A 27,396-nucleotide genomic window follows, 5' to 3' on the forward strand; every position below is an offset into this window, starting at 1 on the left:
CTCTGTGAGGCAGCAGTGTTAACCACTGTGCCACCCAGTGTCAGGTGACTATTTCTGATACATTGCAGGGACTGGGACTGAATGCGATGTTGACTGATTTATTTCAGTCTCAAGGAACGAAGGCAGCAAGACCATCAGGGCTTTATTTTAACACATGGTTTCCAAGTACAAAAGCACACTCGTTGGGCTGTGTTTTTTTAAATTTTGCTATTTTTAATTAACACATTACAAAGTACAAAATATACTGTCTTTTGTTTGAAACATGAATTAATTTTACTTACAGTACATAAAGTTTCAGTTTCAGCTTAAGACTAGCGAACAAAAGCGTGCTCACATTCTCTAACACACAGAAAGAAAACACTAGTTCCAATTGAGCTTTTCTGTTCCATCTTTCCTTTGAAGGGTTTTGCTTTTCGTTTTTCGATGTTCATTATAATTAAGGAAACAAAATTCTAGTTTTAAACTATACTCTTGGGCTAGATTGATGGCCATTTCAAAGCAAACCCTCATTTAGAAATAAAAAAACTGACTATAGCTGTTGCCCGGCAGGATGTATGTTTTGCACAGATACTTTTGTTCCAATTTTTGGTAAAAAGTTTACATTCCAGGCTGGCTTGACAATGCTGCAAGTTAAGATTTTTTACACCGTGGATGTGGTTTCAGGCCTGATCAGTGCATGGCCTGTCCTACTGTGATACGTTCAGCAAGTATTTTGCTGGACTGAAATCTGGCTTCGCTCTGTAGGTGTTGGTGGCAAAGCTGTGAAAAAAAGGTTAAAGAGATTTGATCTCTGGATTTCACACTTCTTCCCCTATTACAGAGAGAGAAAAAAACCCCATCAGATGGCAGTTCTTGGCATTCAGTAAGAAGAATCCATCATCCATTGAATCTTTGCATTTTAATGGACTGCCAGGATACTGTGAACTGCCACTTTTGCTGTATAGGTAAAAGATAGATCCATAACCACCTATTCCATTCTTTTATCCATTTATTTTTGAGGTGTGGTTGCAACCAGCAGTTTATTGACCGCCCCTAATTGCCCTTCACCGCACATTTATAAAAGGCCACCCATTCAGGACAAGAGTCTTTTCATGGACCTTAAGACCTTAATGTTTTTTTCATTCAATTAAACAAACCTTAATTTTGGGAGCACTGTGACCACACTACATCACAAAATAACCTGGATTTAAACACTTGTGATGGTAGTTTAAAACAAATAAATCAATCCCAAAAACTCTCCACTTTGTGAGCAATTCGCAATGGCGCCCCTGCTTCAGCTGCCAGGTACTAACAACCAAGCACCGCTACAACAGAACGAACTTGAAATAGAATTCTGTTTAATAAGCTGTTGATAAGCGCTACGTTTTGCCTGAAGTGTATAGATCCTTCACAGTTCGGTTCCTAATCATTTCCTTTGGTGCAATTAGTGGATAAACTAGAGGACTCTTCCTCACATACAGTGAAGTTTGCAGCTTTAACTACTGTTATTTACATGGTTTGTGTTCTTCACTTGAACTCTGTAGAGGTGATTCACTGCTCACATAGAGCACATCTTGGAATGTTGCCTGCTACCTCTCGACACCAGCTATTTTCGAGTGGTGTTCCCCGCATGGCGCGCCAATGATCAGAATCGCCTTTACAGTTCAAAAGATATAAACATCTGTGCAATTTTAACATCATGTGCCAACAATAAGTTATACAAAGGCACTTCAAAACCAACAGAAAGCATCAAAAATGCATGAAAATCAATCCACGCCATTAAGATATCACATTGCTGTTCAGAGGGGCATGTTTTTAAACATTGCTTTTTCAAACAAAAAAAAACAGCTTTGTGTCTGCCATCACAACAGTCTCTTTTTAATAAGCTAGTAGTTAAAGCTACAGTATCAGCGGAAATCCAGCGAGAGATGGAGGAGGCAAGCACCAATTATAATTACATATTAATCCAAATCCTAGAGGTCCTTATAGGTAATTATCACCAATCTATCATTGTAACAGACTTTGTAATGAAAACATTCAATAAACAATACCAGAAAGCAACACACATGTTGCTCAAGGATGTTACACAGCATATTGCCTGATGTTTTACGTAGATCGAGTCGCCAGATGGCTTTCCCTGCATTTCTAGCCCAAGAGTATATTATATCTTAACAAATAGTGACTGCTTTTTCTTCAAAACTGCTGTTAGTGTTCAGACAGTTTCTCTTGGGGGAAAATAAGAGATTCTTTTGATGTAAAGTATTATTTTGCACTGTTGCCTGCTCTGCCTCCCCACTATCACTGACAACGGCCGAGAATTCTCCAACCGCTCGGCCAGATCTTCGTTCACAGCAGCGGGACGGGAGAATCCCTGCTGCGAGCAAGGTCAGAGAGGGTCCAATATCTGGGCCGGGATTCTGCGACCTCGTCCGCAGCTGGGATTCACCCGTCCTACTGCTGGGCACCAAATTGTCTGCTCTCTCTCTTTCTGTGTTGGCAGGGTTTAAGGGACCAGAGAATTCATGATTTTTAACATGATTTTTTTTACAGCAGTTTGCTCACAGGAAAAAATACCTTTTTGATTTTCTTCAATGGTTTTTGTCTCGTCATTGCTACTAATGGGGCTGCAAGAAAAAGATATCCTGCAAAAGCTTAACTTGGCGGCATAAAGCCTGTCAGTTATGTTTGAAATATAAGGCTGGAATGGGGTATAAAGAGCAGTATCGATCTGTTAGGTCACGCAGGCAGTTTCTGCATTTTCTATCTATGCACTCTAATTAGACTAGAGTTCTGATGATCTGATTGGATATTCAAATCGACAGCACAAGACCATAAGACATAGAAGCAGAATTAGGCCACTCGGCCCATCGAGTTTGCTTCACCATTCAATCATGGCTGATATTTTTCTCATCCCCATTATCCTGTCTTTTCTCCATAACCCCTGATCCCCTTATTAATCAGGAAAAGCAGCCAACAACATAACGAAACTTCTATTAAAATCTGCCGCCAGGTTGGTACAATTTATACTTGAGGGTCGTGTTCTTGAGAATGGTGATTCTGAATTTTAAAAAATAACTGCTACAACACTGAAGTGGTGGCCTCCCCTTGTATATTGTGACAAGACCAAGGGCGCAATTCTCCCATTAAGAGACTAGGGGGGGGAGGGGGGAGCAGAATGTGAAGTGCTTCCCTCCAAGGCGACCGCAGGGAAAACACGCCAAATACTCTGGCTCCCATCTAATTAATTGTGCACTTGGGTGTTTTATGCCGTACTCAGTGGCGGGACAGGCCTGATGGTGCATCGTCCGCTGTTGTGTCCGGACACCAAACATCACTGACCCGCTATTGAAGAAAGAAGGTGGGCCTCCTAAAAATGGAGATAGATCTTTGGGGGGTGCTCTGAGACTAGATAATGGACCTCCTGAGAATGACGATAGATCTCCTAGAACAATCTAAAGCTGGGAGATGGGCTCCCTCCTGGACATCTAATCTGAAAAGTCCACCTGTAGATGCTTCCCGCACCCTCTGCGGTGGTGTTCCAGGGTTGCCAGTGGCCTCCATCCTAAACTCCGGAGGCAGCCCCAAGAATTGTTCAAGTGAGTCCCGTTATCTGCATCTAATCCTGAACACGTTTCACGCTGGGGTGTTTTTCTGCTGGGCACTGTGAGAATTGGCATGGGGAGGTTGGGCCTTCATCTGCATCCCATTAACAAATGCAAACGAGGTTCTCGCCAGCCTCTGGTGAGCTTTCTGACCCACCATGGCAGGTGCCAGCGGAAGATCCCACTGCAAATTCATGCTGGCGTGAAACTGACTTCTGGGTCTCCCGCTATATTGTCCCTCCACTGAATACATCAGAGAGAGATTTTCACCCAAAAAGTGTGCCCACAGGTGGGCTAATATTTAAATTCAATTTGTATATAAGAAATGCAAATAACCCAATTTTCATTCAGATTGGACCAAATTCACGATGTATCCCAGTTTGCCTACATCCAAATGAGTTGGGTGATTTGTGAAAGAGTGAACGCTCGAGAGAAGGAGAGGTAGAAGATTCCAGGTACATTTATGATATTAGTTTAATTCCCAAAGTTCTGTGGCAGTCTCAATTCTTAGATGGGATTTACATCCGTGTGCATTCCTTGATTAATGCACAGATTGTAGTACAGTGAAATTGGAGCCTCAAGAAATGGAGTGATATTAGAGCTAATGCTAATGGTGTCATTGTATTAAAAGGCTTCCCTTGGACTTCTTTGGTTGCTGATTTGAAATCGACTGAGATTCAATACAGCCTTTGTTCAATAATAGTTTAACTTGCAATGTCAATTAGATTTGCTTTTCTTAGATTTACCTTTGCTTTGGTAGTTTGGTCCCAAGACTTGGCTGCTGACCTCATTACAATCTTGGTCTAAACAATGGACAAGAGGTGAAGTGCAAGTGACTGCCCTTGAATCAAGGTAGCATTTGAGCAATTAAGGCATCAAGGTGCCCTGGCAAAATTGAAGTCAATGGGAATCAGGAGGAGACTCTCCACTTGTTGAAGTCAGACCTAGCACAAACAAAGATGGTTGTGGTTGTTGGAGATCAATCTTCTTAGTCCCTGGACATCACTGCAGGAGTCCCTCAGGGTGGTGTCCTAGGCCCAACCATCTTCAACAGTTTCATCAATGACCTTATCTCCATCATAAGGTCAGAAGTGGGGATGTTTGCAGATGATTGCACAATGTTCAGAACCATTTGCAACCCTCAGATAATGAAGTAGTCCATGTCCAAATGCAGCAAAAACAGGGTGAAATTCAGACTTGAGCTGAAAAGTAGCAAGTAACATTCTCATCATGCAAATGCCAGGCAAAGACCATCTCCAACAAGAAAGAATCCGACCATCTCCCCTTGACATCCAATGGCATTGCCATGATTGAATCCTCCCAATCAACATCCTGGGAGGGTTACGACTGAACAGAAATGGATCTGGACCAGCCATGTAGATACTCTGGCTACAAAAGCAGTTCTGAGGCTGGGAATCCTGCCGTGAGTACTCATCTCCTGACTCCCCAAAGCCGAAAGCTAGTGGCTTTTGCTACCAAATAAACCTGTTGGACTTTAACCTGGTGTTATGAGACTTCTTACCTCATCTACCAGACAGAAGAGCATGATGGAATACTCTTCACTTGCCTGGATGAATGCAGTTCCAACAACACTCAAAAAGCTTGCCGCCATCCAGGTAAAGCAATCGCTTGATTGACATTGATCCACCAATTTAAACATTCACTTCCTCTACCACCAATGCACAGTGGCAGCAGCATGTATCATTTACAAGATGCACTGCAGCAACTCACCAATGCTTCCAGTCCCTCGATCTCTACCATCTAAAGACAAGGGTAAAAGATACTGCCTACAAGTTCCACTCCAAGCCACACAACATCCTGACTTGGAACAATTAAGAGATGGACGATGAAAGTTGGTTTTGGCAATGACATCCCATCCCATGAAAGAATAAAAAATGAAAAAGACTGCAAGGCATTAGAAAAAACAATGCTGTAATGCAAAGGAAATACTTTTGGAAAGTATTTATAAATCATTAACAATCACATGGGAGTCACAAGGTTGAGGACTAAGTTATTATATAAAATATTATAAATATGTGACTTGTTGACTCAAGAATGGTTCACATTCTCCAAGTGGATCATTTCAATTGACAACTGTTGGTAGGATATTCCATGTCAGTACGGGAATCTGGTAATGACTAACTTCCGTGATTGTAAAATTCACCCTCAAAAAAGTAAAGCTTGCTCTTTCTGGTAGAGAGTGACTTAACAATAGTTTTCTTTGATCCACAGAATGGATGGTCAGAACCCGACTTGGTCACAACTCAAAATACTGTTTAGCAATTTGAAGAGGTAATAGCCTTCCTCATAACTAAAGCTCTCTGACTGATTCTCTGCACACTGGGTACTATGTGGTACTATTGATGAACATTGCCAAGAAAGTACGTGCAAATCATAGAATCACTACAGCGTAGAAGGAGGCCATTTGGCCCATCGAGCCTGCACCGACAACAATTCCACCCAGGCCCTATACCCGTACCTCACTCTGCTAGTCCCCCTGATACTAAGGAGCAATTTAGCATGGCTAATTAACCTAACCCACGCATCTTTGGACTGTGGGAGGAAACCGGAGCACCCGGAGAAAGCCCACGCAGACATGGGGAGAATGCGCAAAGTCCACACAGACAGTGACCCGAGGCCGGAATTGAACCCAGGTCCTTGGCGCGGTGAGGCAGCAGTGCGAACCACTGTGCCACCATGCCGCCCATCAAACTGATGTTAGCAATCTGGTATCAGTGGACTGAAAAAAAGAGAATATACTACCATCTTGCCCCTTAATGTCACCAACCAAACAACTGTAATCTCAAAGAATGTGCTTACCAATGTTATTTTTATAATGGATTATTGCCCATAATGCACTCTGGTCATTCGTATTGGGTATTTTGAATATTCAAATTATCACAAGATTTTTCCCCATTCTTGCTGGTAGATGACTCTCTATATTCAATGGATGACACAGAAAGTAGAGCCCCATATCTTATCAGCAAGCATTAATTAACATAGATGCTGATATAATAGGAAACGGTTAGGCGTTTGCTGGGCAGAGAATGTCTGAAATATAGCACTGATGGTGAGCAAAATGAAGCCTTAATATCTTGCAATGGCTGACCTTGTTATAGGCTACCCAGCCTTCCTGTCCACTGTGATTTTTTTGCATTAAGACTATGGCCTATTTGTGGTCAAAAGCAGTCACTATTTGTGCAATATTGTGCAAACAACAGACAACCTAACCATGACACAGAACAATCTCTGTAAACACACATACACATGAACATCCGTCGTCAAGATGTTTCTCGAATACTGATCGAGTGGGATTCACCACTGCTCACATTACAGCACCACAGTAAGATTAAAGCATTTTACTGTCAAAACATTCAAAATCTTATTAAATTTTTATTACAAGAAACTACTTTTAACCTATAAATATTGCTGCAAGTTAACATGTAACTGCAAAGAGTTGCTCTGTACACTTGTTGCTTCTAATGTAGCATATATTTAAGTTTCTGAGAAAACACAGAACAACCTCACTAAATTGAACAGAAATTAATGATGTTAACTTGCAAGTTTAAAAAAAGAATTCTAAATCAGGTAGAATCGAAACATTGCCTAATTCCAGTTTATGCTGGTGTGCTTAGATCTTTTCAAAATCATTCACAACTATAATTCTGAATTCTTTTCAGGAATATAACTAAAAGCACTAACTTCATCCAAAACATCGTGAACTAGTGTTGCTACCTTCCGCGCCGGAAGTCAAGTCAGTTAGAGTAAGATTGGCAAATTTTCAACGCGCCCATGCCACAAGGAGACACTGCCCTGATCAGCAGCACAGCCCGCTTACTGAAACAGCCCTTACGAGCCTCACTGTTTTCCTGTCACTGAGCCAATCTGTTCACTTAGAAATGCTTGGATGTCGACAAGGTGTGGGCGGGACGCATTCCCAAATCCATAAAGATGGCATTCCCAAATTCACCGGGAACCACAAAATAACAAGTACGGATTCGGCTACCTCTCGCAGTTTTCTGCACCCTGGCTGCAAGATGCTCGGTTTGCTGACATCCATGCTTAGAAAAATATTAAACTACAATTCAGCTGCCCCATTAAGTCACGGGGCATTTGAAAAGTCATGGAATAGGATATTGGGGAATGCATTGGTAGATGGAATTTGCAACAATCAGATTCTACAGTGACTTCGAAGGAGAACCTTTTTTGGTGCATTTCGATTCAAAATGGGAAGGGAAATGGCTTAAAGCTGGAGTTTACTTCACAGGCTCTTGAAAAATAAAGCATTGATCAGATGTTTGCGGGGTACTTTTCTCGAAGCATGCTTCTGACAGGCAGCCTTGCTGCTGGGAGCACATACTGAAAATGTGTGTGTGTGTGGACATGCACCATTTTTAGACTATCTGAATGAATGGGTGAAAAACCAGGCACAGCACTCTCCAGAATTTAGGAGATGTATTCCCACTAAGTAAGGCTTCCCACCAGGACAGTGTTAGAACATCACCGCTTTGGGGTTGGCTTTAGTTCGTCAATTGATGTCTGAATTCAGCACAATGTGAATATAGTGGGATTTAGACTGGAAGGTGAACAATTTACAAAATGCTTGTTCAAGTTTTCGTCTCGGTAGACAATAGTAAATCCACCTGCAAACTAGTGGGTTATTGGAACATCAAACACCTTTGCACAAACGATTGTCCAATGACACTGGGGGTGAATTTGGGCTTTGCCAGTCATGTAAAACAGGTGAGAACAAACAAGGAGGCAGTTTTGTACTTTTCCTTTGAAGTTAGTGGAAACGTAATTCATGCAGAGTGTAAAGGCGGATGGGGGGGGGGGGGGGGGCGGGTGTTTCATGTTAGGGGCAAAGAACAATGACCCCCTCACCATTTCAGAGGGGACCAAGTAGGTGTTTGATTGGAAGAATATAAAACAGATCTAAGGAAGGAAGGACAGGGTTTGAGATGAAACTAGAGAGCTGATGTTGAACAGGTTACAAATAAACGGGGCAGGAAGGAGATAATGGAAAGTCACTGCAGAGTAAGAGTTGTCAAAGGTGCAACAAGGAAAAGGTTATTTGTTGTAACCTCTCCCCGATCCCATCCAAAGCATCACTTAACCACTTAGATTCTGACGATAGAGCTCAGACCTATTCAGCAGTTTGGGCGTTGCAACATTTCAATTACTACAACTGAAGAAATGGTAAATCAGGAGCAAGAATGGTCAGTGGCAAAATCTCTTTCCCAATTTCCATACTCACCTCTGTCATCAACAGTGGAAAATCGCTTCTCGCTGGTAGTAGTTGCAATTGCCAAATGAAAATCTGTCCTAAAAATATGCTGACAAATTTATCACTAAGAGAAATATTTATGATTGATGGTTTATTATTTAAAGTTGTGACAATGACCTCTGCTAACTAGTTGATTTATTAAACGGTGTTAATACACTGATCAGGCACTTTGGGAAAAGCAACTTAGGGCCAAATTGTTCCTTTATATCCAATTGGATCTCACTCTGTTATCACTTGATTTCATTCGATTTGATTTTTTTTCTGAAATCCTAGCTCTTTCTGATGGATCCCAAGTTTTTGTGAAACAGTTGCACATTTATACCTATATAATATATACCCTCCTCCCACCAAGCAAAATAATTTCTTGTTACATTGGTTAGATGTCCTCTGAATGCATGACACATAAACAATCTCCTCCATTACTTCATTAACAATCACTGCAAAGTGGCTAGGTTATTCGCATCTATATTAATGTTATACCAAACCTAGTTGCCTTGAATCATTCTACTAAGGCCTTCAATGTTTCCGGGTATCTTTCAAACTGACCAACCTAATAATTAAAGGAAGCAGTGTGTGTTTTAGGATGTTGACGTCTAGAATGTTTCTGGGAACTGAAGTTATCTTCGAAAATTGACAAGCGAATGTTTACATATGTGATGGGAGTTTCTGGTTGCCCCGCTGCTCCAGACCGGAGATCCCTGCCCGAGAGCAATGGACCTTTAAATGGTCGATCAAATTTTCCGTCCCACCCGCGACACTTCCAGCATTGGCTGGGACTGGAAAATTCTACCCCGTGGCATCAACCAATTACAACAGTGGCAAGGCTCAAAGCCATCAAACATTCAAGTTCAACATTTATGTTCCTTAATGCAATTGTTCAACATGAATCTGATTTCATCTGTCGCAGCAACTGCCGTCGGAATCAGCTAGAAAATTAATCTGAATCGGCCGGAATGGCTGGGGACAGTACGGTTGCCAGCGAGAATGGAGAATTTGGTGTTCAGCCAAATCTTCATTCATTGCAGCAGGACTGGAGAATCCAAGCCACGGACAAGGTCGGAGAATTCCAGCCCCAGATCTTAAGCGATTTGATTTGATTGAATTAATTCAGATTCAAAGTACCTGTCGAGATCAGCCCATGACCGTGGCTGTTTTAAACAGAACAAAAACAAAAGCCCTAAAAAGATGGCAGGGTCGGAACTCAGAATTCCAAAAGATCAGTGATAGGTTTTAAAACTTTTATGGCTGGGGCGCTCATCTTCCGTTTGGTTCTTGTCGGAATTTCTTTTAAAAAGAAAAGCCAAAAGGTTGTTCCCTCACTGTTTCATCTCGTCTTGTCACCAATCCAATCACAGGCTTCAAAGTCTTGGTTAAAGTTAAGACAGTCATTAGATTGCTGCTGTACAGACCACATCCACATATAATTTCCAAACACAAATCCAAAGCCATTTCAAAAGACTGACCATTAACTTGCCCCCTCAGAAAGAGACGCTGTAAATTCTGTCAGACCTTCACTCTAGTATCTGTGGGCACGAACTACCAAAAATTTCACAGACAAAGCCCCTGTGTTGCGGCACTTCAGTTACCATGGTTGCGTGGTGAGATACCATTGTGTGATTGGTCAGTGTGTTAGCCTGAAAATCCTCTCCTTATTTAATGTCAATATTAGTCTGTTAAACATGCATATTAAATGCGCGGGGGGGAGCAGAGTTTCATACAAAGTCATTAAGGATGACATTTCTAATTAATGTCCAAAGATGGGTTAGGTGGATTGGCCATGCTATAATTGCCCCTTGGTGTTAGTGGGACTAGCAGGGTAAATACAGTGGAAACCCGATTTAATGCGAATTCGGATATAACGCGATGGTGTCATTAGACCCTTTTTCCCCCCGCTAATAATTGGCAAATTTAGCGCGACCCCGCTTTTATGGACCCCAACTATCGCGTTATAACGGGGCCGCACTGTACATGCGATTATGAGGATATAGCCTGTGTGGGATTGTTGTTGGTTAGTGCAGGCTCGATGGGCTGAATGGCCTCCTTCTGCACTGTAGGGATTTTATGATTCTATGAATGCCGTGGGACTTGTTCCCTGCCCATCCCTTGGCCTTATCGATTGGAAATCATCGGTGCGCTGCTCACAATTTTCTATTCAGTAGAATAAATAGAACAATCCAAACGGCAGCAGGGCCACGATTTCCTGACAGATGAGGTAGATGAGCAACATGCATCGAGGTTTTTTTGGACGATCATGTCCTAGCCATCTAATTTCAAGCTTACACTGATTTTCTCCATTTGTACTTTGCCTCTTATTCTTGGTAAAGAAAACTGTATAACAAGTAATTAAATGGTTTTAACTTGGAGCAAACATGCTGTTAAATGCTCCAGCAACATGCATTTTGCTATGTAAGGCAATAAATGGCCTTAATCTCTGAGATGTTGGGCTACAGCACCCTGTTATAATAAAACATTTGCAATTTATGTAATCCTTTACATCATCTCAAAACTGATTCCTTTTGACAAGAATGACGGGACTATCAAAAAGCCTCACATATCTTTAATAAAAATCTCTTGGCCACAAAATGAGTGCTTCACCATAACTGCATGTAATATAACTGTGCTGGGGCAACGGGGAGAATGAGGTAAATGTTCAAATTCCAATTTGAAGACATTCTCCGAGTGACATAGACGGCTGCTCTGGACCCAGTGACATTTATGGTTTGTTCCAGGGGTAATTGCTTAGGGTTGGCTTACCTGTTTTATTATGACTGGAACTATTCACGCGAGCAATGTATTTGGAGCAAATTCAAAAAGGATCCTGGGGCAAGTGCAAATTTCTGCTGGGTCTGCTTTTCCCTCCAACCCATTAAGCCAACACCACAAGTACATGAAGACTAACCTGACCTCAGATCCAATGTTATAACAAAATGGCTATATATTGCTGTCTGGGCCCCAATACACTTGCAGTGGATTAGGTAAAATTCATTTTTAAAACATTTTATCTACAAGTAGTGGTTCTTCTGAGACAGACTGGTTCTTTCTAATTATAAAAATTGGGTTTGCTCAGCAATATATTTATTGTAAAACTACTTAAAACAACACTTCAAACAGGTGCAAACTCTGTTCACAAAGAAGCCTATATACCACCACACCATCACTTCTGCGTCATTTGACTTGTTGGGCAAGATTTACAACTTTTGGTGGGGATATAAAATGATTATTAGCAGATCGGCTGATATGACCATCTGCTTCCAATCCCCTGCTGCCCTTTGGTGTTGAATGTAGCGTCCATTATCCCCTTCGCACTTTCTTACCTTTCCTTACTAACGATCTCCATACTGGATTAAGGTTGAAGGAAGTTTATGTGAGGGGGTGGTTACCTGGCTTTAATTTGATGCAACAATAGTAATCATCTGTTATATCTGAGAGGATAATGTACATTATTTCCAGGAATGACCCCCCCAGACTATAATTCTCCTTCAAAAAAATTAAAATTGCAGGCAAGAACAAGTCCCTTAAAAAAAGCTTTACGGTTCTTCAACTAGAAACAAAGAAACGCCAGGGCTGCGACTTTCCGGCCGTATTGCGGCCCGGTGCAGAACGCATTACTGCGAGCGGGCCCGGAGAATCGCGGTTGGTGAGTGCTTTAGCACGTTCTGCGCTGGCGCTAAATTTCGTCAGTATCTTCCCACCCACCACTCCCGGACGTAATGTGGTAATGAGCGTTTAAATATGCTGAGTACTTTTGGAGCAGGATCTTTCCTGTTCCCGGGAGTTTCCGACCATTGGGTGCAGCAGGAGCCTGGCAAAAATCACTGCTGGTCTCCATTCAAGAGCGATGGCCATGCCGGGGGAGTGGTGGGGTGGGGGCTTGGAGGCCACTGAAGCCCCAGGTGGTCAGGGACATGGCTGGGGCATTGCCCGTCTGACAGGAAAGAAAGCCGGAGAATACAACGGGAGTTCCCAAATGGCTTCTATGCTGGCGGGATTTCCACTAATGTAGTTCCCCCCATTAATGATGTAATGCTGCTCCCACCAAAGTTGAGAATCCCATTACCATATTTTCAAATGTCATTTGCAGGCTTTTCTGCTGTGTTATTCCCCATGTAAGGAATCATCATTCCCTCCGCCCCCCCTCCCCCCCTCTCTTTCTGGCGTGACATCACCTTGGGGGATTTATAACAGGCTTTGACCAACAGGGACCTGACACACTGTTGAGGGGGAGAGGCGGGGAGGGGAAGGGGGGACATTGGCAGGGGGGGCATTCATTGGGGAGGTCCCCTTTCCATGAGGGGTTGGGGGAGGTCGGGGAGTGACCCATGTCTAGGGGGGAGGGATGGGATCGTTTTTTATAGTTGGTGTAATGGTAGCCCCATGTGTCAGGGTGCTGGCACGAGGGCTCATTCAAAGTCCATCCCACCAACGTGACATCATGGGACCCATCATATTGACAATATGTCAAAATAAAATGGCAGGAAAAGCTGGCAATGCAGGTTCCCCGTCACTTTTCCTGCCTGACTTGACACATTGACAATAATAGAGAAAATTCCGCCTGGGCCAATGAGTGCAACTGATCATAAAGTATTTAATTACATAAAACGGTAGTTTTTAACAATCACGTTCCATGTCATGAATCATTGAATAAAACCTTTACCCAGTTACTGGGTTAGTCAGAGGTAACATCACTGGAAGGCCTGTTATTTAATGGATCTTTTGGCCCAAATTACGTGACTGTCCGCATGTGTGCTGGAGAGTCCTGTCCAGTAATGCTGGCTGCTATCCTCAGTTCTACTTACAGCAAGGGGAATGCAGTGAGTGAGTCGGCCAAGAAAGTCCCTATTCCCCATCAGATAGGAACAAGAAAAGTTCTCTTCTCACACAAGGACGCACGTCTTTTCTTTCGATTTTCTAAGTGACGAACACACTGAGTAAAGTACAGGCGGAGAGAAAACCAATAACATTATTCAACCGTGGGGAGATCTGGGGAATATCAAGAAGGGAAGTGCATTGGAGGCTGAGTATGTGGAGCATCACTTAATTTGAAAGCTGATCAATACTTTTGCAACAGGTACATTCAACCAAAACAACCAGTTTATAAACGGAAACGTCGATAGCCTGAGAAACCGAAACAAAACGGAGAGGATTTAGAAAGAGGGTTAAGCAATACTGTGGACCCAGCTCTTGGTTTCCTTATGCTGTACAAAATTTGGACAGGCAGTGGCAAGTTTGATCAGATAAATATGTTAGGCCATAAAGCACACTGATCTCTTTGGGAGAAACAGGGACCAATAAAAGTCTGGCCTTCCACAAAAGTAGTATTAAATCTAAGCCAGCAGTGGGATTACGGAGGGAAGCATGAGCTTTTGAAGCAGTAGATTCAAGTCCTATGGAAGGATTAAAGGATTAATATCAAGTTTAATTCTCAAAGTTCCTTTACAGATCAATGGGTGACTACAAAGAACTTCCCAACATCAGATGGATGAAAGGTAGACGGGGCTACATATCTTGTGACTGAATTGAGTTTAAGTCCTTAATCTACATTTATTAATTTATGGTCAAGGTCCACGGTGTCCTTGTCGAATGTTACTATAGAAAGCCCATTTTAATGTTACCTGCCGCTAGTGGGAATCGGAAGGATGGGAAGTTAAAGATGAACTCAGAACGTGTGACTATTTGCCATTATTGCTAATATTAATTTGCAGGGTTCTGCAGGCGGAAAGGTGCCCACCTGAAGCAGGTCTTTTTAAATTCATTCGTGGGTGTCGCTGGCTGGCCAGCATTTATTGCCCATCCCTAGTTGCCCGAGGGCAGTTGAGGGTCAACCACATTGCCGTGGCTCTGGAGTCACATGTGGGCCAGACCAGGTAAGGACGGCAGATTTCCTTCCCTAAAGGACACTAGTGAACCAGGTGGGTATTTCCGACAATTGACAATGTTCTCATGGTCATCAGTAGATTCTTAATTCCAGATTTTTAAAATTCAAATTCCACCATCTGCAATGGCAGGATTCGAATTCCAGAACATTAGCTGAGTTTCTGGATTAATAGCCTTACGATAATACCACTAGTCCATCGTCTCCCTGTGAGGTGACAGTCAAATCCATACGAATTGGACTCCTGTCATGTTAATCGGACACTGCTGACAGTTTTACCCGAAATGGAAGTCATTGCGGCTTTTCTGTCAAGCTGGAGCATGTTGACAGCTGGTGGGAAGGAAATTTGCAGGAGTAGCAGCTGCAGTCCTTTAGAGTTTACATGGAAAGTCGCAACCCCCCCACCTCCCCCCCCCCCGCCCCCCTTACTCTACCTTGGACTCCCCTCACCTCCATCCCATGGGACTTTCCTAAAATGCCTTCCCCGTCACTTGCCTCAAAGTCAACAGCTTCAGTCAATGATCAAAGGCAGCCTCATTCCTTTCTGCCGGAAGCTGATCTACACCATTCGAGTCCAATGTTGTCATCACGTTGATGTGGGAAGCAAAATCGCTTGCTCTGAATCCGATAATATTCCTTTAAAGATCTACAGACACATCTTTCTCAACTCTTATCTGGCTGCACTGGCTGCAAAGCACTTTGGGAAATCTTGATGACTTGAAAGATGCTTTAGAAATGTAAGTCTTTCCTTTGATTCTCTTTGGAAATACAAAACAATCTCAAGAGGGAGGGATCAGGTCATGTATGGGAGAAGTGTTAGAGGATCTGTGTTCTTCTCATGGGGGAAATGTGTGTCCTGTGTATGTTGCTGTGTCCTGTGATCTAGAGGGGAACACTGGCATGGAGTAGTGGGTCTTTCTGTGCAATCATTTGAGGAACCTTACCCAGCCATGCTTAAACAATGATATGAAAGTAGATGTGTGAGAATTAAATAGCTACTTGAAGCACCTTCTTTTGAGGTAGCAGCAATTACTGAAGCCCTTCAGGGTGAAGGACTTAGTAATCCAATTTGACTCTCCTTTCCTGAGATGTTTCCTTCTCCAAATATGTATTTGCAAACACACTCTCAAACACACAAATGCACAAATATTATAGCTCTGGCACTTTACCTGCTGTTGTGTATATGGTGTCTGTGTCTTTAAGACAGTGCAGCTCCAATTAAACCAGACACTCACAGGTAGGCTGTGCCATTCACTCGATTCCCATCTCGTTGCTAGTGTTATATATTTTGTGTGTCCAGTGAAGAGAGATTGAACAGTTTAGATTTAGATTCTCTGAAATTTAGAAGAATGAGCGGAGATCAAATTGAGGTATACAAGATGATAAAAGGTAGGGATAAAGTAGACATGGAGCTGGTGCTTCCCCTTGTGGGGCATTCTAGGACGAGAGGCCATAGTCTTAGGATAAGGGGTAGCAAATTTAAAACAGAGTTGAGGAGAAACTACTTCTCCCAAAGGGTTGTGAATCTGTGGAATTCGCTACCCCAAAGTGCAGTGGCTGCTGGGACAGTGAGTAAATTTAAGGAGGAGTTGGACAGATTTTTAATTGGGAATGGGTTGAAGGGTTATGGGGAGAAGGCAGGAAAATGGGGATGAGGAGCCTATCAGCCGTGATCGAATGGTGGAGCAGACTCGGGCCAAATGGCCTACTTCTGCTCCTATATCTTATGAATTTATGAACATCTGGAGTTATTAAGAGAGGCTTCAGATCTTGTTTTGGAGCAAGGAAGGTATCTATTGAATAGAGAAACTTAGGTACAGGAGGTTTATGCAGCATGAAAGCTGTCCTAGGGCAGAGCCCCAGTTCCACATGCTTACTCCATGCTTCCAGAAGATTCTGCTGAGAGAGGATTCCACCCTCTAATGTGAACACTCACTCTCGGTTTCCACTGGTCCCCTCAAGTCAGGTGACCCTCTATTGCTGTACTACTGTCTTAAAGAGACAGACACCACATATACAACACCTGCCATTGGAAATGTTGAAAGGACTTGGTCAAATCCGGGTGATGGATAGGCAAGCACAGATGATTTTGGCACTTGCAAGCCGAGGTTCACTGTGCAATGTATTACAACACTGGACACAAGAGTAAGTTAAACTGGGTCAAAGACTCAACTAAAAGGCCTGCTGCACCATGGAGAACCAGTTGCTATTCGTTAGGGGGAATTAAGAGCTAGAGGGTGTATTACTGAGGTCTATAAATCAGTGCCTTCATAGAATGAACATGGCAGTGTGATTTTCTAATCTCAGATTTGTGAATATAACAGCTGAAGAAATTGACCTTTTGTGAGCTAACGATGTGTGTACATGAACTGACCTGTGCTCAGATTGCATTCCTCTGTACTGAACAATGAAAACGTGAACAATACAGAATGAAATGTCAAGCCTGGATCGAGAATTAATTAACAGCTGAAGTGAAAAGGATGCTATTTCATAGATTCACCTTTTTATCTGGAATCAACGTAAATTCAATTAAGTGACACTACTGAAAGACTGTTAAAAACAAGTCGAAGATACTGCCATCAATTAAATGCAATTCTTCAGACAGCACGTTTTAAGAAATAGGGCACAAGACTGGGACAAATGGAGCACAATGCCTACCAGTGCTTAATAAGGGTACATAAGGATGATGTATTTCCAGTGAATGAGATGGAAGCAACATTCCCTTTCAAATTTAATTCTCATAGACGGTCTCTGTTAATCTTTTTTTGTGTGACCGTGTAGATGTGTTATCTATCCCAGAACGAGGCCTTGTGCAGTACCTTTCAGGCTGCTATGAGGTTGCATAACCCGGGCGCTTTAGCAGGAACACTGGTTGGAATCCCAGCTTTTTTGATGGTAAGCAGCCCAATTCTTTCTAACTTTGACTTACAATTGCAAGGCACGCTAGAAGATAAAAAATTTCAAACCTCTGAAAGATGTGCGGGTTAGGTTGATTGGCCATACTAAACTGCCCTTAGTATCCCAAGATTAAGGGGATTAGCAGGGTAGATATGTGGGGTTACGGCAGTGGTTCCCAAAGGGTGCGGCGCGCCACACTAGTGCGGTGAGAGAGGATGGCAAGTGTGGCGGGAAGATTCAAGGACAATCAAAGAAACATTTAAACATGGTTTAAACAAGCATTGTTTTATACTTTCTGGATGTCCCATGATCATATTACAAAGTAGTTGTGTTCTATGTTATGAATCAAGCACTGCTAGGAGTTGGTTTTTTTTGTTTTTGAATGTATTTCTTATCAATAAAAAATTCGGTGTGGCACGAGCAAATTTTTATTCCGAAAGTGCGGCCCAGTGAAAAAAGTTTGGGAACCACTGGGTTACGGGGATGGGGCCTGGATGGGATTGTTGTTGGTGCAGGTTCGATGGGCCGAATGGGACTATTTCTGCATTGTAGGGATTCAGTGAAAGCTTCCCATCCTATACAGCGAAGTGTGGATAAGGTAACTACAAGGTGGAGTTGAGGCAAATCGCATAGATGTATTTAAGGAGAAGCTAGGTTAACACTGGACAGGGGAGGTGGGGGGAGCGAGGAGAGGGGAGGGGGTGAAAGGAGTAGGACATTAAGCTGGTGAGCAGGAGGAGGGTTGTGTAGGTCATAAACATCAGTGTGAACCAGCTGGGTCAAGTGAACCATTTCTGCGTTGTGCATTCTATACAACAACCATGGACCACTGGATTTTTCCCAGTGGACACTTGGACTGGACAGAGTTATGTTCTGGACAATTCAAAAGAATAGATTGGAAATTAATAAGTTGACTGTGTTTCCTATCACTCCAAATATTGACTCTTGGCATAATAATGACCAGATTCACATTTGTGCCTGCACGTCTGACGTCACTGCAGACAGATGCTCATTCCAGATATCGGGTGGGATTCTCTGGCCTCCCCTCAGCATTTTTCTCAGCAGAGAAGAGACGGCATGCCGTTTGTGGGTGGGGGATCCTCCGGTCTTACAGCCGGCAATGGGAATTCCCACTGAAGCCACCCCATGCTGCTGGGAAACCCGCGGCAGGGCGTGCGCCGCCAACAGGACCAAGAATCCGCCAGCAAGAGAATGGCAAGAGAATTCCGGCCACTGACATCAATCAGCAAGTTTAACATTATGCAAAAGGAAAAACCCTCTTACATAAAGCCCAACAAGTGCTGAGCAAGGCCACCAACTTGGGACACCAAGCTCCCACAACAATATGTCCTACTGCTTAGAATAGTGCTGATCAAAATTGGCTCACAGCAGAGAGGCAGTTACTTGCATTGAAACTATTCTCATTTGGTAATATCTCCAGCTATACAGTGGACAGGTGAAATATCTCCAGCTATACAGTAGCTAATATTTTTTCCGATGTCTGGGAAGATTTACAAATGTTGCTTTGTGATTGACTGAATCTGTTGCAGTAGAAACTTGGCTAAAAGATTAAGCTGGTCAGGTAATGGTAGGAAGGTGGAAGATGCTACTGGCTTCTGCAATGTGCATTAGATTGATACACGAGGAAGGCAAAGCAATAAGCACGTAACTTATACAGCAACATTTCTTAAAATTATTTGTTAATGGTGCTAGCCTTTCTATAATACTCCGGCAACAACAGGGGCGATTCTCCCATCCTCATTTTTTAGCGCAGCGGGCCAGGAGATTTCAGCAAGGCCGGATTAGCGCGATCCTCGCTGGGCGTCTGGCCCCGAGCGCCTCTCCCAGCACCGGATTCCCGGCGCCGTCAGTTCCGTGCCGGAAATAGGCATGGAGCTGCATTGGGCATGGAAAGGAGCAAGCAAACCTAATCCCCACCCGGCATCAGTCAGTGCAAGGGGATGGGGCCTAATGGGGGCAGGGCCTCACGGGCGAGCTCTGGGAGCGATCGGTGGGGGTAGGGGGGGGTCCCTGCTACCAGTTTGCATACAGATTGCGAGCAGAGGGAGGGAGGAAGGCCAGTGATCGGGGCTGGCCATCAGGATGGGGGGGGGGGGCGGCGGTTGTTGAATGGGAGACCAGGGTTGTGGGGGGGCAGTGGTCGAGGCCGGGGGGAGGATATCTGGGCTGGGCCCGGACATGCTTGGGGGGCCAGTGATTGGGCCGTGTGAGGGCGGGGCGGAGGGCCAGCGTTGTGGGGGGTCGTGAGGCTGGCCAGTGTTCGATCTGGCCAGCAATCAGGAGGCCGACAGACGGGGAGCCACTGCGCATGCGCCGATCTCAGCAATGACAGATTGCGCATGTGCAGTGGGCCACTCAGCGCTGTGCTGCCGGCCTCGCCAGCGGCAATAGGTCCCGCCCTCTAATTATTCACGCAATTCACGCTGATGCACTGTGCGGTGCACAGAGTCTGGGAGATTCAGTGTGAAACTCTCGCTGAAAAAATACAGCGGGATTTACTCCAGTTTTCACGTGAATTCGACACTTAGAATTTTTTGGGGGAGAATCGCCCCCAACTACTTTAGAAATTACTTGCGAACTAAAACTGCAACATGTTAGTCATGCCGGGTTTACATCACAGAACCATAAGCTTGAATTAAATGCCTTTTACTAACAGCATATAGCTGACTCCTTTTTTGAAGAATGATTGCTAACTAAATTCTTAAGATTGGACTAAATGCTCAAGCTACTAAAGACTTTTCTCTACAAGAACACAGGCACCAGAATTTGACTGATGTCAATTCCTTCAGATTTAGGCTTCTGGAAACAGATGAATAAAGTTTCATACATTAGGGAGCTGGTGTCTACTGATAAGCACTTGCCTCCAACTAGAAGGTCACAAGTTTCAGTGCTTCAGTCGAATGGGTTTCATCCATCTCATTCCTCCTGGCCCATAAAGTATTACACAATGGTTTGCAATCTTGCAAGAGGCTGGAGGGAATCTGTGAATATAAAAAGCAAATCACTGCCCATATTGGAAACCTGAAATAAAAGCGGAACATGCTGGAAACTCCCAGCAGGTCAGGCAGCATCAGAAGAGAAAGAAAGAAACACGGACAATTCTCCAGCCACGTTGCATCTTGTGCAGATCGCTTTGGGGAGCACACAGGGGTTGGAAAGTCACGGGGGAGGGGTCTAGCACATTTAGCACCGGCGAGAAGCCCCTTTTGGCATTCTCCCAGCTCGATCGTAATCTGGGGAGGGCGGGATCCAGTTCAGAATGTTTAAATATTCATTCATATTCCTTTAAATATGCTGAGTCAGCTTGAAGCCGGATTCTCCCTGCTCCTGGGATTTTCCAACCTTCGGGCACAGCAGGAACCCAGCGAGAATCACTACTGCTCTCCGCAAACGGAGACCTGGTGTGATGGCCAAGCCGGGGGGGCTCGGAGACCATTGAAGCTCCCAGGTGGTCAGAGACATGGCTGGGCAGTGTTCAACTGGCACCCTGGCAATGCCCAACTGGCACCCTGGCAATGCCAACAGGTTGGGGCCAGAAGTTGTGGGGGGGGCTAGAAGAGGGGAGCATGAAAGGGGGCATGAAGGAGGTGAAGAATGAAAGGGCTATAAAGGGGTTGGAGCATGAAGGAGAGGACATGATGGGGGGGGGCACTGGGCCCCGATATTGGCGATCAATGTTGGGGAGGGGGGTTGACTGGGAAAACATGTCTTCAATGGGAAGGGTGGGCTCCGGATGTCTGTGGGAGGAGGGACAGCCCTTTACAATCGCGCCCGATCTCTATGAAGCCTGCATGTTTAGGCCCCACCCTTCTCACAGTGGGTGCAAAACTCGCCCCTCTCCCAAAAGATGACTAAGTGCAAGAAGAGTTCGATCTGATTCATGCCGGACTTACTGGCACGAGTCGCACTGGTTTTCTCGCCCAAAGTGACACATCAGGTGGGATTCTCTGGCCGCGCGCACCCCAAGGCTGGAAGTTCCTGCCCAAGCTCAACGGACCTTTGAATGGTCCACCGCACCTTCCATCTCACCTGCTACGATTCCCGCGGCGGAAAATTTCGGCCTTGGTCTTTTTTTGGGGGAAAATTCTGCCCAAGAGTTAACCGCTTCAGGTCTGTGACCAGAAAAAAGATCAGCATTCTGAAACATTGGTTGGAATTTGTCAGGTTTCCTGACAAATTTTGTCAGGGGGCATGTTTAAGGGAAACCCCGATGACAATGGTGGGACCAGAAGATCCTGTCACAGGCCAATGAAAGGCCGTCTCTGCCACGGCGGAACAGGACTGCACGGAAAATCCCGCCCGTTTCTCTTCAGAGATGTTGCCCGACTCGCTGAGCATTTCCAGTTTTAATTTCACTGGAATACTTATTCCGTTCAGTAAGAAGTCTCACAACACACGTTAAAGTCCAACAGGTTTATTTAGTATCACGAACTTTCAGAGTCCTGTTCCTTCATCGGGTGAGTGGAGGGTTGGGTACACAAACATATATAGGCAAAGACACAATTGCAAGATAATGGTTGGAATGCGAGTCTTCATTCCAACCATTATCTTGCAATTGTGCCTGTGTGTGTATATGCCATGCTTGTGAGCCCAACTCTCCGCTCACCTGATGAAGGAACAGCGCTCTGAAAGCTCGTGATACCAAATAAGCCTGTTGGACTTTAATCTGATGTTGTGAGACTTCTTACAGTGCCCACCCGCGTCCAACACCAGCAGCTCCAAATCATGGCTATTCCATTCAGGGTACAGTGAACTGTCCATTATCTGCCACATTGGTGAGGGCATTCCCCTGGATAGCTGGAAGTGGTGGATAATTGAGAGCCCCCTGAAGGTGCAACGGTGAGGTGTCATGGGAATGAAGGCAGCTACGATACAAATGCCAGAAAGTTTGTGGTTTGATGGCTCACGCAATTCTTCATCCAGCCAGGACTCTGGCAGTTAATTAGGACAGGAAATAATTAGAGTGCGATAATGAAGGTTGCAGTATGCTTTGTTTGAACAGCAAACTGAGGAGTAACATTTGTCTAGGGCTCTGTGGTTTTCACTATTTTATTCACTCTGGCTAAAGAGAGGTTCAGGTTATCAATTGGAAAGCTGGGAAGAACAATTAACAAAAATAAAATTCAATTGCAAGAAGTTCCAAATTGTTAATTCAGTCATAATCTTCAACTAGCCAGCCAGGTGCACTATGAAATGCGCCAGCAGATCAGTGATCATGAGGGGGGAGGGTGGGCCTTCAGAACATAATGGACTATTATAACACGAATGAAGTATTGTACAGTTCTGAAAGGATCTATGATAGAGGAACACCTGTAAAGGTAAAGAAATAGAAACTAATGGAAAACATTGAGCGGCACTTTGCAAAACAATTTACTAAATAGTACATCAGCAGTTTGAATGGTTTTGCTAAAGTCGGGAGTAATCCCCACAATCTGCTGGATGTAGTGCCAGAGTATCAATGAAGGAGCTAGGCGTCTCCATAAATGTAGCTTATAACCGAGAGTGAGTTAATCCCAGCTTTAGCACATCGTCTGTTCATCTGGTGCTTATGGGAAGCCGAGGTTGGAAGTGTATGGGGTAACTGCTAGGCCAATACAAGAATAAAGTCCATTTTAAGGGGCGTAGAGGGAGGTGGCTTAGGTTTATAGATTAGGATTAGGTGCTCGCTCAGGAGTAACGAGTGGCATCAGTGTTTTGGGGTCAGTTTAGGAATTGGTACCAGTGGAGTGATGCGGTTTGAAGCAAGGAGGCTCTTGGGTTGAGTCCAATTCATTTTGGTTGCTTCAAGTTGACGAGTTCATTAAATCTCCGCATGTAAAGGAGCACACTGATTCCCAAATGAACACGTGAACCTCACCTTCAAATACAAGTGTTACTGTGCCGAGTTGCACCAATGACGGGTACAGAGACCACTAGACAAACTAAACTGACTTAATTATCTGGGAAATAAACACAAGAGCAGTGGCTGTAAATATAACGCAGCTTGTGTAGAGCCATTAGTAGCAAGCAAGAGATTACAGTTCAGAAACGCGAGCTTGTAAACTTTTTTTTTTAGCTGCTGTTGTTTCAGCTGGATTTTTAAAAAAAGAAACCTTAAAAGTTTCCATCTCGGCAAATGTCGTAAATAGCAAAATACAATGTCTGCTATAATCAGGAAAGAAAACCTTCATCTGTAAACCAGGCTCAAAATTAATTAAAAATGTAGTTTAACAGAATCAATTGAAAGCGGATTAGGTTCAAACTGCTCCTTATTTTCAACACATACCTTGGGACTTATCTATTTATCAATGTCTTAGTTTTGTTAATATTCCCTAATAAAGCAATCACGATTAAGCAGGCACTTCAGCTCTGTGAAAGGCAGATGCACAATCTCGCCATTGCCTCTGGCGTCTGCAAGACTCAGCGTAGAATACTGTTGAATCTAAAACAATAAATCCTTCCCTCTGTTTTCCAGCAAAAGAAAACAGGGGTGGATAAACCAGTGAAAGTCGCAGTACAAATTAGATAAGTCCTATTTACTTCATAAAATGTGTATAAATTACAAAGGAGATAAGGAAATGGTAGAAGATGGATACAGGAGGTCGGTCGCCTGCATCAGATAAGGATGATCAAGTTACCAAAGTGTCAGCCATCAGGGTCATTCAGGCAACTGTGTGCAAATTAGTATATGAAATATAAACAACGCTACATTCTATCTCCTCCAAATTCATTTGGCACCTGTTAGAATAACAGAACACACACATAATACACTGGAGATACAAGTGCCACATCTGATGGTACGTATTCAAAAGAGAAATGAATAGAGCATATTGCCAATTACAGAACAATGGAAAGGGAGAAGGAAGCAATAAAAAGATAAAACTTGCCAGTTCCCTTCCAGCTGATGTCTTCATAAGCGATTATAAAAAAAAACTTGAGGTGAACCATGAAATGAAGACCTGCTAAAACAACAGGCTTGATGGTTCACAAGTGAACGAGATCCCCAAGCCAAACCCCGATTAGAATTTGTGTTTGCCACACCTGAAGACTTTCTGGAGTCAACTGCAGATTAATAAGAGAGAACCGCTGTGTTTAAAACACTGTCCTTCTATTTCTCCCTTCCAAAATTCTGCAACCGGTGACGTTCAACTCATTTCTGATGCTTTCCTCGAACAGTAACTCCTGTCAAGAAATCTTGAAGAACAATCTTAATGCTACATCGTCATTGGGATACCTGATAAAGCGTTAACCCAGGAGTGCAGCAACCCTGACGGAATGCAGTTACATTTGAAAGGTCAAATTAAGATTGCCAGTTGAAATGCATTCGATCCGATAGTTCAAATCTAAAGAGCTGGGTTGGAGTCTTTCTCCCTTTGCCTGAAAAAGAGAGGATAAACCCCCCCCCCCCCCCCCCCCCCCGCCCCCTCTCCTCGGATCCCATGCTGTCTTATTTCTGAGTATAGGGATGTCAAGACATAATTTATCTCAGTATCACCGAACGCAGAAGCATTCAGTGCTGGGAATAGCTAGTCCAAGGTCACCAAATGAAACCTTCTCTTTCACTTCTCCGTAAACCACTTACAAGGAAAGTGACCAACCTCGCGGCACAGAACCTGGACCTCGTTCAGTAAGGCCGCCTGGTCATTTGCCTCAATTACCCCGGTGTCAATCTCTCACGGCACCCGCGTTAAATATTTACCATGACAGAGGTGGGGGGGGGGGGGGGGGGGAGGGTGAGAGCAAAGAGGCAAAGCAGTAATTACAGGCGTGCTACACAGTTGATGCTCCCATGGTATGAGAGGTGGGCCTTTCCAGAGTCAACTGCAGATTATTACCCATGGAAGCAACAATAACAGAACTGCACCCGTGAGAGTGCCGTTGCGCATCAACCTGCCCGGATGTGAAAGAAATCCCCAGATAAAATAAAAGAGCATATTAAACAAAGTAACAGCTTCCAGGAAGTAACCTAAAAGACCACCATCTGCCAGCTCTACTTCTGCAATTTCAAGGCGTCATCTGAACTTGTCCCAAAAATTAGGTTACTTCCTTGCAATCGCTCCTACAGATCGCGACATCCCTATACTTAACTCGAGACCCGGCTGCCCCCTCAAACTTTAGAAATCAGCTTTGTGCTACATGAGATAACTAACCCAACTAATTCACAGACAACAGTCAATCACCACAGCTCCTTCACAGTGGGAGGGAAATATCAGTAGAAAGAGAATGGTTTGACTTTACCAGTACAATGTAACACGGTTCACACAATGGACACAATTGTTAACATTCACTTTGGGAACAGACTTCAAAAAGCCACCAGCTCGCCAAGAAAACAAGCTCTCCGCTGCTTTACAAACGCCCAAAGGATTCTTCTTGAAATCTTGCGTTTCAGCTTTTATTAACTACTGTGCGAAGAACAAACCACCAGGATCTCAGCTTCTCATCTACTGCTTCTTGTTCTGACTCACTTGGAGAGCGTTAATCACACTGTTGATATTTTCTTCAGGTACCTGGAAGTAAATAGAGTAAGACGATAGAAAGACAATGAAGCATTTAATGGAATACTTTATTTCCATCTAGTAAGCAGCTTTTAAATGTAAAATGTATCATCAGATACATAAGGGGAGGTGATGGTCTCGTGGTATTATCGCTAGACTGTTAATCCAGAAATTCAGCTAATGTTTTGGGGACCCGGTTCGAATCCCGCCATGGCAGATGGTGGAATTTGAATTCAAAATAAATCTGAAATCAAGAACCTACTGATGACCATGAAACCATTGGCAACTGTTGGATAAACCAATCTGGTTCACTAATGTCCTTTAGGTAAGGAAATCTGCCGTCCTTACCTGGTCTGGCCTACATGTGACTCCAGAGCCACAGCAATGTGGTTGACTCTCAATGCCCTCCGGCAACTAGGGATGGGCAATAAATGCTGGCCAGCCAGCGATGCCCATGTCCCACGAATGAATAAAAAAAAGATTGGCCAACGGGGCTAACTCGGAGGCTCAGGATGAAAAGTCTCCGATCCCTACAGGCCAGCAAGGACCAATGTTTGATTCCTGGTCAGTGCTGAATTAACAGGAACGGCACCAAAATGGTTCAGCGTGCTACGATAGCCTCAGGTTAGAGAAAGATAAATTAGTCGGGATTAGTCAGACAGGCTGCCCACCCAAAGGGACAGCTCTCTGGCCTGCCATAAATTGAAGCCTTTAAGCAGGAAATGAATGCCCACTGGAGGGGCTACTCCTGCCGCTGCAGGTATTTATCCAGTGGCTGGCGGTGGGGGTCTCGCCATGTGGGAAGCCCAAAGAGCAAACCCTGTGGGGGTTACTTGTGGGCTTTCAAGGAGGGTCCCTCATTCAAAGGCACTCAGCGCTGATTGAGGGACCTGACATTGTGATTGGGTGTGTGTGTCCTCAGAGTTCATGACTCCCTTCCACCAAGAATTTTCTGCCAATCCCCACCCCGCAATCCCCTTCCTGTCATCCTGCACCCTGTTGGGTCTGGGTCTCTCGCTGATCTTAAGCCTCAGGTGGCTACATTGATGGTAGCAGCCAGTCCTTCCTGGTGGAGTTGCTGCGCATTTAAGGTCTCTGATTGGCCACCAGCTCTGGGTGGATGGCCCCTCTTTTCCCAGAGTGCTGGAGCCCAGGACCCCATTGCTGCCCAGTTTATTGCCTGAGTGACACTGAATGTGGTGGGCCTTCCTGAAAAGAGGTGACGCGGGGCTCTGGTAACCCTTCAGCCAGCGGGCAAATCCC

The 27,396-nt window shown here is 44.2% G+C and overlaps 1 protein-coding gene across 1 annotated transcript in view; it reads right to left on the reverse strand.

The window, feature by feature from the left end:
* Positions 1 to 203: 203 nt before the first annotated feature.
* Positions 204 to 27,396, reverse strand: part of LOC144501346 (cytosolic arginine sensor for mTORC1 subunit 2) — a 220,731-nt gene continuing 193,538 nt past the window's right edge. The window contains exon 9 of the mRNA XM_078224984.1: positions 204 to 26,145. Within this exon, the coding sequence (XP_078081110.1) occupies positions 26,080 to 26,145 (66 nt within the window). The 3' untranslated portion in view covers positions 204 to 26,079. The remainder of the gene's footprint in view (positions 26,146 to 27,396) is intronic.

The sequence above is a fragment of the Mustelus asterias genome, chromosome 12 (assembly GCF_964213995.1).
Source record: "Mustelus asterias chromosome 12, sMusAst1.hap1.1, whole genome shotgun sequence".
Classification (NCBI taxonomy): domain Eukaryota; kingdom Metazoa; phylum Chordata; class Chondrichthyes; order Carcharhiniformes; family Triakidae; genus Mustelus; species Mustelus asterias.